This window comes from Etheostoma cragini, chromosome 12, assembly GCF_013103735.1.
Source record: "Etheostoma cragini isolate CJK2018 chromosome 12, CSU_Ecrag_1.0, whole genome shotgun sequence".
Classification (NCBI taxonomy): Eukaryota; Metazoa; Chordata; class Actinopteri; order Perciformes; family Percidae; genus Etheostoma; species Etheostoma cragini.
In genome coordinates, this window is record NC_048418.1 from 8,824,732 (window position 1) to 8,839,292 (window position 14,561).

General features: G+C 39.9%; 1 protein-coding gene across 1 annotated transcript; it reads right to left on the minus strand.

The window, feature by feature from the left end:
• Positions 1-585: 585 nt before the first annotated feature.
• On the minus strand, positions 586-10,772 carry mfsd8l2 (major facilitator superfamily domain containing 8-like 2). Its single transcript, XM_034887769.1, has 11 exons — positions 10,507-10,772; positions 10,101-10,286; positions 9,086-9,148; positions 8,726-8,845; positions 8,399-8,478; positions 7,724-7,997; positions 5,656-5,729; positions 5,016-5,229; positions 3,933-4,055; positions 3,640-3,770; positions 586-798 (listed from the first exon to the last, which is right to left on the minus strand). Exons 1-11 carry the CDS (start codon positions 10,580-10,582, stop codon positions 718-720), a joined length of 1,422 nt encoding a protein of 473 aa, XP_034743660.1. The 5' UTR covers positions 10,583-10,772; the 3' UTR covers positions 586-717.
• Between the last annotated feature and the right edge of the window lie 3,789 nt (positions 10,773-14,561).

The window sequence follows — 14,561 nt, forward strand, 5'->3', positions numbered from 1 at the left end:
GAGCTTCTCATTTGCACAATAGATGTAGAGAAATAGTTTCAGACAACATATGTCTGCTTTAGTCACATCTCTGTATTAACACTGAAGAAAACCTCCGTTTTACTCCAACACCACAAATAAATATCAAGAAATCTCTGAAGCTTCCCTTTATTTGACCCTATTCTTCCACTGAAATGGAGCTCCTAAGATGTTGACAACTCAACTTCTGCACCCATTATGTCAACTGTTTCATTTTCAGCCAGGTTTTTTTTTTGAAGAAAAAAGACTCGGGACAAGAAATGAAATATTTGGTACATGGGTCACATGGAACAAAAAAACTGCTCTCTTATCTTTTCATCACCACCTGGGAATATAAATACTTCAGTTTAAAAATAATGTCTTTCATCTTCATTCGCATCTCTGAATATTCAATGTGAGTGCAATGGTGCCCCCTTGTGTAAAGTATAATTACTAGTCTGTTAGTGATATGCAGGCAAGGTATATTCTAATAAAATCTGATAACGGAGAGATTGTTCAAAGCTTAAAAACATAGTCTTTTTACCTGTGTGATCACGTCTATGGCTGAGGTGGTTCTGAGGTACAGTATGTGTTTGAACATTTTTATTCCACAGTCATACAGTTTCCTCTGCAGTAAACTTTTATTGATTCTCTCAGAAGTGAAGGGCACTCTCCTCTGTCCGTCTTCAACCTCTCTGGCTCTTCAGACAGACTGCGGCTCTATCCTCCGCTGTCAGAGCTCTGGGCGCACTGCACTGCCCTGGGCTCAGTCAGCCGATCGTAGGACAGCACTGTCATAATCTGCAAAAATGTACATTTTAATATGGCTTTAGAGAATAGAGAGCACTGAGTAATAAGTAGAGGCTATAAAAGACATGTTGAGGTAATGATTTTACTGGTAAGCAGCTACTGTTTCTCAGTTTGGGTACGTGATAAGGCTTTTAATAGATTCTAGTAGAGAAGGCACATACAGGGTGAAGCGCTGGGCTCCTATATCAATCCCAGCTCATTGAGAGTATGAAAATTAAAGAGCCATCTTGCAGAATTACAGCAGATGTGGAGATTGATACCACTTTTTTATGTAAAGTGACTGCGCCCGGCCAAGAAACATCCTGTAGAAACACAAATCAGAATTTCTTATACTTTGGTATTCATATGGATGAAATATAGCATGGTAATAAGTGAGTATTAGAGGTGCTGGTAGATGGATTTTAAATAAGAAGCTACAGCCAGCCAACGAGACGCACACTTAGCTTAAAGCAACACTAAAGCACTTTTCCCGCTTTCGTCCCCTATAGGTTGGAAGCAGAACTGTCCCTTACCGCTGTCGTGATGTCTTATTCAAACCCAAGATCTGCTTTCCGATCTGGCATACTTGCATAATGTAATGTAATGGTCAATTCCACTTTCAACCTGTTGGACGACCAAAGCGGGAAAAGTTCTTTAGAGTTGCTTTAAATAATAGAAATAGAGAAAAACAGATAGCGTGACCAAAGATGCTCTATCACATTGCCAGACATCTCCCCAGCACTATGGAGTAAGGTTTGGCTACACCACAGATAGCCTACATTCTGGGTTAGGAAGAAAACAACTCTCTGGGTTGTTTGCATTTCTTTAAACCAATCACAATTTTCAAAACAAAACAATCTGCAAAATAGTACAGGGAAGCAACTTGTTTTGGTGGAACATTTCCACCCAGTAAATTGTCAGATTTTTGAAAGACCAAGTCATTTTTGCAGTTAAAACCTTTGGTTCTATTTATTTCCATGAGATCTTAGTTGGGTTTCCAGACAACTCACTGATGTATGTATGCCTGTGTGGTGTAGTGGTGTTGCGGTGTTTGTGTGTGTGTTTGTGCGTGTGGTCAAAAACTGTATGTGTTTCCGGGGAACAGGCAAGCAAGAAGTCCGTTGTTTTTGTGTGCATAACTCGAAGAAAGTGGTAAGGATTTTCCCTGGTAGGCTGTAGCAGTGTTTGGATTCGTCAAGGGAAGATTGTGCTTTGGCCGAAGCGGTTGAAGCATTTGCTTGGAATAGAAAAAAACATTGTTTTTGCTAATTGCAACAGAGTCAATGAAATTAAGTGCAGTCCTTGTCAGAGCCAAATATCTAGGAATGAATATATGAATACATACCTAAATAAATACATCAATAAAAATGTTACTAACGCATATATATTATATTAATACTAAAAACACATGGCAGACACATTCATACATGCACCCACAATTAAGAATTGTACATAGCCCTATTGAGGTAGATCAGTGGATTCCAGGTGGGTTGCTGGCTTGCTAGTCGCTCAGCTAATTCATCAGGCATTAGTGCATTATTACCCTCTGCAAGTAGCTGCATGAAGACCAGGTGGGAGCTTAGTTAGTGGGTCTTTGTGTATTAAGTGAGCAGAAAAATCTAAACCGACTAAGGAAATGTTGGAAATTGAAGCTTTTGTTCCTGCTCGGTCTGAAGAGGTGTTTGAGAAGTGTACCAAAGAACATTTAATTAACTGTGAGCGCTGTTCTGTAGCTGTGGGGAACGAACGTCTAAAAGGCAACGTTAAATTAACTTTGAAATCAGAATATGTCAAAAAAGGGATTATGACTAAACATCGGGAACATCAAGAACATCAGGAAGAGCAGGAAGAGCTCCTCCCAGTTAACACAGCAATGTCTGTCCAGACACAGGAGATAATTTCCAAGCAACAGAAAGAGCTTATTATGTTACAGATTGACCAGGAGAAGAAAAAAGCAAGAGGTGAAGGTTAAGAAACAGGAGTTGTAGGTTAAAAAACAAATTGAAATAAAGTTAATCTGCCAGCAGACTGATAAAGTGAATAACTAGACACGAGCAATTTGTGTTTACTGCCACAGTTTAACGAAAGAGACCCAGATATCTTTTTTGTTTTGTTTGAGCGTGCTGCAATGACTAGAGATTGGCCAGATGCTGATTGTGCTTTAACATTTTTATTTACAGTGTGTCCTGACAGGGAAAGCGCAGGATTATTCATCTCTGAGCTCAGAAGACATCTCCAGCTACAAAATAAAATAAAACCGTTGTTCTTAAGGCATATGAACTTGTGCCAGAAGTATATTGTCAATGTTTTAGAGCTTGGTTGAAAGGAAATGGTCAAAAATACGTTGGATTCGCACGAAACCTAACCCTTTTACATTGTACGCTCGTTGAATGGGATTACTACTTTTTATAAACTCTGTGAGTTGGCTGTTTTGGAGCAGTTTAAATATTTGCATCACAGTTACATATCCACGTACATTAATGAAAAGACATCTCTGAATTAATGAAAAGACATCTCTGCTGCTGAGGCTGCTGCATCAGCAGATGGGTATGTGCTGGTCCATAAGAGCAATTTTAGAGAGCGCACTGCGTGTGATGACGTGGGTTGGAAAATAAACCTGTTCCTGTTCCATCTGAACACACACAACCAATGAAAAATAGAGCTGTAAAGTTTGATCTGAAAACACCACAAAACAAGTTTGACAAAACTAAACCCTGTAACTATTGACATGAGTTGGGAGGGGTATCCTCTCATGACACTCAGTGTTTATCCAAAAATACTCCTCTTTTAATTCATCATGTTACAACGTTTTTTGATGCTATCAGACACTCAAATGAGCTGTGTTCTACTTACAGTGATCATTATGAGAAGGGCTAACATCATGCCCAGCATTACGTATAAGTTTTCGGTCAGTCCTCCGGCCCATAAAGGACCCAAGATGGTGGCCAGGCCCCCAACTGAGCGTCTCACACCTTGGCTGAATCCTTTTGGTGAGGCGTCACAAAAGAATTAAAGGTTAAGTATAAACATTGAAACATGTCTTGAAAGAAAAGCATGTCTAACTGTTCTGTGCATCGCATATGCTGAGCTGCAATCTGTTGTTTCAATATGTTGAATCGTGCAAACAGCGGTAAAAAAAAGCCAACCTTGTGTTTTCTCTGCAGTGATTTTGGAGAAGAGAGACACCTGAGACACGGCCACAAAGGGAAGCCCCAGCAGCTGCAGAAAGACTCCGATGATGAAGGCCGACAGCTCCCATCCATATCCACCTGGCAGGGATGGAAAGATAATACCCTGGTATTACTGAATTATAGACCTTCTAGTTTGCCCCCATATTATAAGGAACATATCATTTAACAGTTACATTTAAAGACTGTAATCTAACACAATAAATACATTAAATACATTAGTGCATTTCTAAGCTATTAAATTATAATATTTTGTTTCTTTTTATTTCTGATAGTATGTGATGATAAGGATTCAAAGTGTGTGTCAGATCATATTTCAGTTATCTACCCGTTATCCAATTCTTCTCTCGGTTTTTAAGTTCCTTCCACAAAACGTGTTGGCAGCACCAGAGCTAGCTCTATCTGAAAACTAAACCACTGCCAAACTGGCAGCCACTAGATGTTTGTTCTTTGCTGCTTTGCACCATGCACATGTTTGTGTGAATGTGTGCCCACTCAAACTGTTCGATGTTCCTGCATAAGCTCAAAGTCTACAAACGAATAATCAAAATGCAGTCAAACATGTTTCTCAGTGGTCAAGTCAAAATGCATTTTTCTTCAGGTATCTGCCTACAAGGTTTAATTTCTTTTGGTTGTTTTAACTGTGGCTGTAACAAATGGAAAATAAATGTAGGACATGCTTTAACAGATAGCATTTTTGTCTAATTAGATTACTGTAATCCTTTTATACGTACACAGGCACTCCCCAGCTCCAGCACCTGTCACTTGTAATCAGAGCGATAAACGTGACGAGCTGCAACAGACACAGGCCAACATGAACATACAGGGTCCAGTTTGCCTGGATGACCTCCTGCTGGCCTGCCAGAGTCTGAATGACATCATTTACAGGGCATATTCAACTCAGCCAGTGTGTGAACCAACATTGCTCCGCTGCGCTCTACACACCATCAACAAGGATTCGACACAGAGCAGCCAGCATTGTTTAAGGCTGTGTGGGCCTTTTGCATTTGTGTTTGTGTGATTACCCGGACAGGTTAGCACCTCGGGGGTTGCAGAGGAAGATGAGGCACCAGATACAAGCGGTGGAGCAGATGACAAGGCCCACAGCCAGGACAGCGCGGTCTGCCACCTTCCTGCTAAGCCAGCGCACGAAAAAGAAGCCCAGGATGACCTCCACCCCGCACAGGCTGTACATCAGACTGTTGCCCAGCTCGCCAAAGCTGAAGTGGCGCTGCGTCAGAGGAGTCACCATGGTCTGGGGGGATTTTAAGAAAGATGTTCACGAGGTCAGCCAGTTAGACAAAGTGATTCAACCAGAGGTAGAAGTGGAGGAGGATATTCTTATAAAAGCTAAAACAAGCAACTTTTAAGTCCTTCAAAGGCTTCATTCAGTCCAGACCAAAAGAATTGTTTTGTTTTGATATTGAAATGATTGTATAATCCAGGGCAGCGCTGTGTGACTATTCCAGCGCCACAGTTTAATTAAAAGAGAATAAAGGCCTCTTCATATTTCATGTCTTGGACATGGAGACTGATTATGTGCCCTCCTTACATCAGTTTTACTTTGAACGTAAAGTGATAGATTGATGCAGTTTGGATGAAACTCAGGGTAAAAGAGTCTGACATTGTGTGAAATGCTTGGAAACCCTGGGTGACGGATCTCAACGCAAGCTGCTCTCACCTCCAGCGCTGTCTGATTGAAGAGAGTGATGAACTGTGCCGTGAGGAGAACAACCACCTCTTCTCTCAGTAACTCTGCAGTGTGAGAGATAGAGAGAAATCCTGAAACATAGACAAGTGGTGCCATTAAATTGAAAGTTTGAACTCGCAAGTTAGATTGAGATGAACTAGTTGTACGTCATTTATCATCTGAAAGAAATCAAGTCTCAAAGAGTCAGGCGTAATGAATCCTGGCTGCTTGGTCATGTTGATCCTCCAGCCAATAAATTGTCTTTTTTAAGTAATAAGTAAGAGTTTTGCTTTTTTTCTTATGCTCAAATGATAACACAAGAAAAAAAATATTTTAATAAATTCAAAATTTTGCTTTTCCTGGAACAAAAACTCCCTTATGGACTTGGAGAGGAGGAAAAATGAGCTGGGCTTGCTGCTAAATTTAGAAGTGCATGCCAGATGGCTGGAAGAATGGCTTGAAATTACAGTGTGTGAACTTTTATTTAGTATTTTATTTTTCATATATATATATTTTGTATACTAGTGCTATACTGAATGTGTAGTGTACACATATAAAATTTGTGTGTATTTAATGTGTGTGTGTGTGTGTGTGTGTGTGTGTTTGTGTGTGTGTCTGTGTGTGTATTTACAAGTTCTATGAAGGTAGGTTAATATTGGGTGGACATATCTTATATGGGTTTAAGTGGGCTCTCAAGGGATTTATTATTGCAGGTCTATAATGTTGGGGTGCTTGGAAGAGAAAGAGACGTTGATAAATCAATACAGCAGAGGCAGAGTTATGCAGTTTTTTTTAACTTTCTGGTGGGATTTGAGCTCGGAAAACACTGGATCCTACAATTTCCATGATGCAACTTGATAACATCTTTCTTAGACCCTCCCTGCCGATAAACAGCTCCAACTTCAAGTCCCCATTTTGTGACACAAAACTACTGTTATGAATTTGTAAGTCTTCAAGTTCAAGCCAAGATTACTTTGATGACATCATCAGGGTTATTTTCCTCAGACTTGACAAAGCTCCAGCAGAGCAGAGTAGTACTTCTCATGAAACTACTAAACTAATCTGCACTTGTAAAATTGTCAATGTGACCCTTAAGTGACCCATATAACTTAAAAAACTAAAGCACAAAGCATGTATTAACATATCATGTATCATGTATCAACATTTACAAATGATTCCCCAGTAGAATTTGAAGACATCTCATTATTCACAAAGCTTATTTCACCAAATATTTAACCCTTCCTCTAAACCATTTTTAACTGTTTGTATTGTGTTCATATCCTACAGTATTTGCAAGTGCTGCAGACATCCTCCAGTATAGCTCCTAGGTTTCTGGTGTTGTAGATATTCTTCAAATCCAAAGGGAATCAATATGAAGAATGTTGGCCACATTACCAAGTCTGTCTCCATTTCATCCACAAGTCAACCACAGCAAGCCAGTCAATAAAAAAGGAAGTCTGCTATCCCTTTGACACATCTTCAAGGAGAGAGAGAATCGATTTAAAGGGCTGACACACACTCACGCGCACACACACACACACACACACACACACACACACACACACACACGCACACGCACACGCACACGCACACACACAGACTAACAAAGTGCAGAAAAAGTTAATCAATAACGGCACACAATCACTGCCTGCATCCCACACAAACTTACTATGACACTAATCCAATAGGAGACCTGACATCATACATATACAGTACATGCACACACTGACATAAACCAGACACATACACACAAGTCCAATCAATGTATTGGGAATCTGATCTGACATGCCACACAGCATTCCCCAGAAAGACCTGGGGAATGTAAAGTGTGTGTAAGTATGAGTTTGTGTGTGTGTGTGTGTGTGTGCGTGTGTGTGTGTGTGTGTGTGTGTGTGTGTGTGCGTGTGTGTGCGTGTGTGTGTACATGAAAGAACTCAAAAGAGCTGATACAAAGCATGTGCATTGGCCGTGACATCTCTTCCTACCTGAACCCCACAAATGAGGCAGAGGAAATCTGACAATCATTGCTTGGGACAGGCAGTCAAACCTGCTCACTCACCTCTGCTGGTTTTGTAGGGATCTGAGACTGATGAGGCGACATCGACAAGCTGCAGCTCAGACGATGCCGAGGTCTCCAATTGGTCAGAGTTGACAGCTCTGTAAGTGTGCACGGGGTCCTCGTTGGACCCCATCAGCAGTACCTCCTCCTCATCATCCTGCGCTTGTTTCATCTCAACCATCACTACGCCCCCCTCTGAACTGATGGGTGGTACATCCCAGTACAGAGCCAGGACCACAAACTGGAGCAGCACCCACAACAAGCACATGAAAATCTGAGAGTAAAAGAAAATGTGCTTAAATATTTTAGAAATGATGGAAGAGGGTGTTATAGACATACCGTAACCTGGCATGGTGAAATAAAGACATGTGCAGCATTCAATTATGTGGGAAAATTGGAGTCGGTGGAGGAGCTTTGTTAAATCTCATCTAAGCTACATCTGTTCTACAGGTGTTTTATTCAGAGACTCGTGAGATGGAATCGATTCTGGTTGTTACGGGCCTGAGTATCGCTGCAGGCGTTTATATTCTTCTTACTCAGAGAAGAACAAAGAAGAGAGACAAAAAAAGTGAGTCGGGAGGAATGCAGAATGTAGAACCACTATTTCTAAGGTTGTTTCTGAATTCATGAATTTTTCAGAGAACCTTAGATTACTGATTTTGTGGATGCTGTTACCCCAGGAGATGTATATTTGTTCACAACAAAGGGTCCCAGTTTGAAATCACACAGCCGCAGGAACAGGTTGAACGCCGGCCCTGGAGAGACAGGAAGAAGATCTATAAAGAGGAGATGTGATAAAACAGAGCATGTGTGGAGAGACAATATCCTCCCCCTAAGCCTCCCCCTAAGTGATTTAACAGAACATGTCCTTCTCCCAGAAACTGAACATCAAAGAAGACATCACATCCTGCCTGGTGTCAGAAACTTTTTAGAAGACAGAGGAGCTGGAGAAAAGTGAAATAAAGCGTCTTTCTTTGATTAGATGAAGGGCGAGAAACTGACCCACAAGGAGGCCAGCTTGTCGACATGCCATGATGGCTGCAAAGACACCAGCGCGATCCTCCGGCCGAGTGCTCTGAGTCAGGAAACCAAAGATGGAGGAGCCCGCTCCTGCACCGACACCTGAGAGGAAAACAGCATCCTTCTGTTGCACCTTCACCACATGCTGGTGTGTGTGTGTGTGTGTGTGTGTGTGTGTGTGTGTGTGTGTGTGTGTGTGTGTGTGTGTGTGTGTGTGTGTGTGTGTGTGTGTGTGTGGTGTGTGTGTGTGTGTGTGCGTGCGTGCGTGGGTGCGTGCGTGTGTGCGTGTGTGTGCGTGTGTGTGTGTGTGTGTGTGTGTGTGTATGTGTGTGTGTGTTTCACCTGCAACAAGCCGACTGAACAACAACAGCCACTTGGAATATCCAATAAAATACATGAAGTTACCTGAAACACAATAACCATGAAAACCATGCTGAGTGAAATGCTGGCACCAAGGCTAAAATATTAAATATCTCAACTAATATTGGATAAATTGTAAGTAATTAAATGTGTAAAACCTTTTGGTTCATGATCAAATATCCAGGAAACCCTAATGTCATTCTCATCAGCCTCAGCTGTACTCTGTGTTTAACTAAGGCTAACTAAGATGGTGACTAAGGTTAAACACTATCCTAACTTACCATTAGCATGTTAGCATTGACATTGTGAGCATTTGGTTCTAGCATAAAGAAAAAAAGATTTAAAAAAGTTTAAGTATTAAAAATAATAATAAGTACTAATTAATATGTAGTAGTGGCTAGGCTCACTCAAATTACCACAACAATTTGTTGTAAAAACCAGATTCATGGTCACAAACTGCAAGCTAACCAAAATGCAATTCACATACAGGGCAAAAAGCAAATTTAGATGAAAGGAATGTTTTGCAATCTAGCAAGGTTTCAAACAAAGAAAACCTCTGTTTTACCCCGACTTGTTCGATTTTTTCTTCTGTGTTAAAGGGGGAGGGGGAGGTGGTAGGGCACTCATCCTACTTCTGTGCTTTGAGAACAGTAGGCTCAGTAGGACAGTTTGGATTTGAGTGTAGAGGTTATTCATAATTTTGAATGTATTAACTGTTCAATTTGTATCATCCCACCTTGCTTATGGCCTTCATTAAGGCCCTTTATTGAAGAAAGGAGACAAGTCTTTTCCTTTGTTGATGTTTTTTGTTAATAAAATCAATTTGTATAACAGTCTCTGTTTCCAGTTAACTCTGGGTCTTGTGTGTTATGTTTCATCTGGTCACCCATGGACCTACAATTCCCTATGCAGTGTGTAATGAATAATGAATGAGAGATGAGCCAGCGGCTTCTAAAAACCTGACTCATGTGATTTGTCTTGTGGTTTGGTTACTCACCAGCAATCTCAAAAAGATTGGAGAAAAGGATGATGGACTTTGTAGTTCTGCTTCGATCTGACCAGAGCCCAAAAAGGGGTCCTGTGAGCAGTCCGCTCAGACTGAAGGCAGACAGACCCAGACCCAAAAAGTAAGGGGGGGCTTCCAAAATCTGTAGATACCTCCATATCGTGGGCAAAATGACAGCTGCAACAACCAGAAAAGGATGAAGGAGGATGAGTGTGGAGGAAAAGGGGGAAAGATGTGTAAATAACAAGCCTTGTAAACCCACAGCAAAATGTATCTAAATTAAATTAAACATCCTCCCGTGATGTGTGCTTACAGCCAAAAACGCCGGGCAGATTCTGCTCTAATAAAACAATTATCTCATGTCTTCAAATCCATGAAGCTGTCATAATGAACTTACCATACTCAATGCCGCTCAGCATAAATATCAGTCCAATGGTGTAAAAAGTTAGATTCCTCTTTTGGTGATTATCCATTTGCTCAATGACTTGCTTCCTTTTACAAGTCAACCTCCGACTACACGCATTTAAAAATGTTGTTCAGTGGCTTCAGATAACAGGAAACACTGTGCGTCCAATTACAATTGCTCCAAAGAATTTGTTGCACCATTGCGCAAGTTCATTTTAGAGTTTCTTAAAGATAGAAAACTGACATCATACGAGGCTTCTCTCATAAAAAAGAGCTCAGCAGGCGTGAGACCTGAAAACACAAGGTGGAATAAACATCAAATCAGCAATGAAAACAACACAGACAGGTCGAAATGATTGCAGTAGTCCGTTCCAATTAGGCATTTATGTTAAAGAAGAAATTCAGTTTGAGTCACGTCCACAGCAGCACGCTTTGAGCCCTATGGTCAAGGCATTGTCTCGGGTTACCAGGTGAGGTAAAGTACACTGAACTATATACATTTTTTATGTTGTTTTCTCTGGTTTCATCATGGCACTGGATTCTCCCATAGACCAGTGAAGAAATGTACCAAACCTTTCTGCCTTCTTGCAGGCTACAGACATAAATAACTGCTGTTTTACAAAACAGACTCCACCTGGCAGTTCACAATTACAACTTTTCACACACAAAATCAGATAAACTGCGATTATATTTGCCAAAATAAGCCTTACACCAGGACGTGTAATAAAAGGTGAAGGAAATATTCCCCCCAAAAATGCTCTATTGTATTAAATACTGAATAAATTAGGTATGACATTGCTGTCATATTGTTATATTTAATGGTTGGCTCTATTCTCAAGCTGCTGTAGTGTTCCTAGCCTTGGGCTTGTTTTATTAAACAGAACTGTCACCAAGTTAATACCTCCATATGTTTTTCCAGCAATCCATGAATAATACAAGAAGTTAAGATTGTTTGAATAACACATAAACTGGCTCAGCATATTGCACTCGTGTCACACAGTGTTGGGCTTCGAGCTCAACAGGCCGACAGGATAATGAAATGTTGTGTTTGGGTCAGTATCTATTGTGTGTGTGTGTGTGTGTGTGTGTGTGTGTGTGTGTGTGTGTGTGTGTGTGTGTGTGTGTGTGTAAATAAAGATGGATGATTTGGCATAGTGTCCCAACTTTATGTCTTTTACTTCTGACTAACATCGTGCTGTTTCATTCTGTGTGAAATGTTAACAAACGAGAAGGGATTAATTCAGCTTTTGACAAACTGCTGCCTGCAGCTGAGCCTCACAGGTCTACTGTGAGGCCATTAGCATCCTACCTGCCTCCCTGTACCTGTGGTGGTTTCTATAGAAACACACATGAAGGTAGAAGGTGTTGTTGTACTCACCTTTGAGCCTTGATAAACAACAGGAAGTCCCCTGGTGAATAAACTGCAATCTGGTCCACACAGTCAGTCAGAGCACTTCATTGGAGCCTGTTGGAGACATGATCAGCTGTTGACAGAAGGACATTTGGCTTTCAGATAGAGAGGAGCTTGTTAAGTGGATAAACATACTTGGGGCTGGGCGGTGGCTGGGACAGAACCGGGAGTGGGCATGTTCTTGAACACAGCTTCTCCCCGGAGGTCATTCACCATCCCGATTAAGATCAACCTGCACGGTGCTCGTAGGCGGCACACACGGTAAGAGAGGACAATCTACTGGGTCGGACAGCAAGGCTTTGAAAACACTGTTGGGAGTTCATTAAGTTTAAACAAAGCTTCACATACAGATGTCTAACTCTTGGGTATATACAACCAAGAATGATTAAACACACTGATGTGTCTGAAAAGCCAGATGCATCAATCTGAAACTGATTTGAAGTGACTAAAATAGATTAATATTTTCACTGACGGGACACTCCGCGGATTTAGCATACTAAGTTCCAGTTAGTAACTGTATCTAAGTTTAATTAAGCACTGTACTTCAACACAAATTTGAGGTGCTTGAACTTTACTTGAGTCTTTTCTTTCCATGATATTTTATACTTCTACTCCACTGCATTTTAGAGAGAAATATTGTCATTTACTCCACTATAAATAATCACTTTACTACATTGAGTTTACTTTATTTTTTCTCACAACACACATGTAGTTTATAAAATATGATGTTAAATTATAAATTAAACTACCCAACAATATACAGGCCTACAAGTACAGCAGAAAAGATTAGCCAATGAAACACTTTTCAATGTTTTGATCATTTCCAGTTTTTAAAATGTCAGGAATTCTTTTGCATTGAGAACCGATACATAATTTTACTTAAGTAAAACATACATTAAACATTTAATGCAGGACTTTTACTTGTAACAGAGTATTTTTACAGAGTGGTATTAGTACTTTTACTTAAGTAAAGGATCTGAATTCTTCTTCCACCGCTGTTCAGTTCTGTTTACATGTCAAATGTACTAGCTAGTCTACGGCTATCAGGGATGTGCAATGACAGTTTGGGGGGTAGGGGCTCAAGTGAAAAAGAGCAAATAATTTAATTTTTAATTACATTTTATTTCAAAATAAAATATACAAAATGTTAAATATATTCACTCAGACTTCCTTACTAGTTTATTTGAATTTCCTTACACTCACGCAAGTGTTTCAAACTTAACGTATTTCTACTAAATAATCAGTTCACACAGAGGCCATGTGGCCTTTTTTAGGATTCACCAGGTTTATCACAAGAGCAGCAGCAGCCACAACGTGCATGTTTTCTATGCTACAGTTTAAGAATGTATTTAGAATAACTGACTGCACCAAGGAAAGGGACACACTGTATTTAATTAGTCATTTGCTTATTTGGCACATGGCAATGTATTATTTTATTTTTTTTGGTGTTATTGAAATAGATAACCTGTCAAATTCCAAAAAATCTTCACACTGAACTGAAAAAGTGCATTGTTGCCATCTTTGTAAATTTTACAGAGAAAAAAAGCACTTTAATTATTAGATGAGGAGCCCACAATCAATATGATGAAGTTACTTTCTTCATGCAGTGGTCAATTTTAAAATGATGTGTCTATTTTACTTCGATGTCTTATTTTACTCTAACAGAAAGAAAACTTAAAATACACATTTAGATGTTGTTTGTTTTAGGCCTACTACCCTCTGTTGTTTGCATCTGTCTGTTTGCATATGTAGATTCTTTCTCTCTGCATATTTAAACACAACATTTCAGGGGAAAATACTCTTGATGTAAGTTATTAACTGGGAAAGTGCTGGGCTGACATGTTTTAGTTATTTTTTTTATCCTATTCACCTCCAGTGTCTTGTCCAATGTATGCAAATTAGTGCATTTGAATTAGTGAAGGCCTCATTTGTATATCAGTGTGGAGATTGTGACAACGTTATTAGAAACACAAATTATACTGTAGTGTCTCCTTTAAGTACAGTGCATTAGCCTGCATGGCCATGTTGCCTTAGCTTAACTTAGCTAACTTATTGCATTAGTAGCTCATGCATGTTAGCAAGACACAAGTTAAAAACATTAGTTTTTGACTATTAAATAATAAGTTGTAAACTTGAGGCACTGCAAATCCAATGTTTAAAATTCAACTAACATATTTCCAAATTCCTCAAATTCAACAGGCCAAATTCAGCTGCAAAATGTAATGTTTAAAATTCAGTGTTGACATCCATGAAACCAAGGAAAAGCAATTTATTCTATAATCTAGACAGGGCGAAATCAACCGTGCAGAGTTTGAGTATGGGGATTTGTACAAACCTTTACGACAAATTGAACAATCACTCCGATGTTGTCGGACTTGAGAAGCTCCAGTCTCCAGTGACAGCCTGCTAGTGGCGACCCGGATCGAAATTTTTAAGAGTAACATTCAGTGGCAAAAATTCAGATATATAATTTCAATGCATAAATATTCAGTGATAAAAAAATTCAATGACTTTTAAATTTCAAATTCCGATGAAACACATTTACTTCCATATGTGAGGGCATGCTGAGATAGAGAAAGAGAGATGAAGGTGGAGAGATGAAGCGAGAGGAAGGGCGTCTGAACTCAACAAGGTTC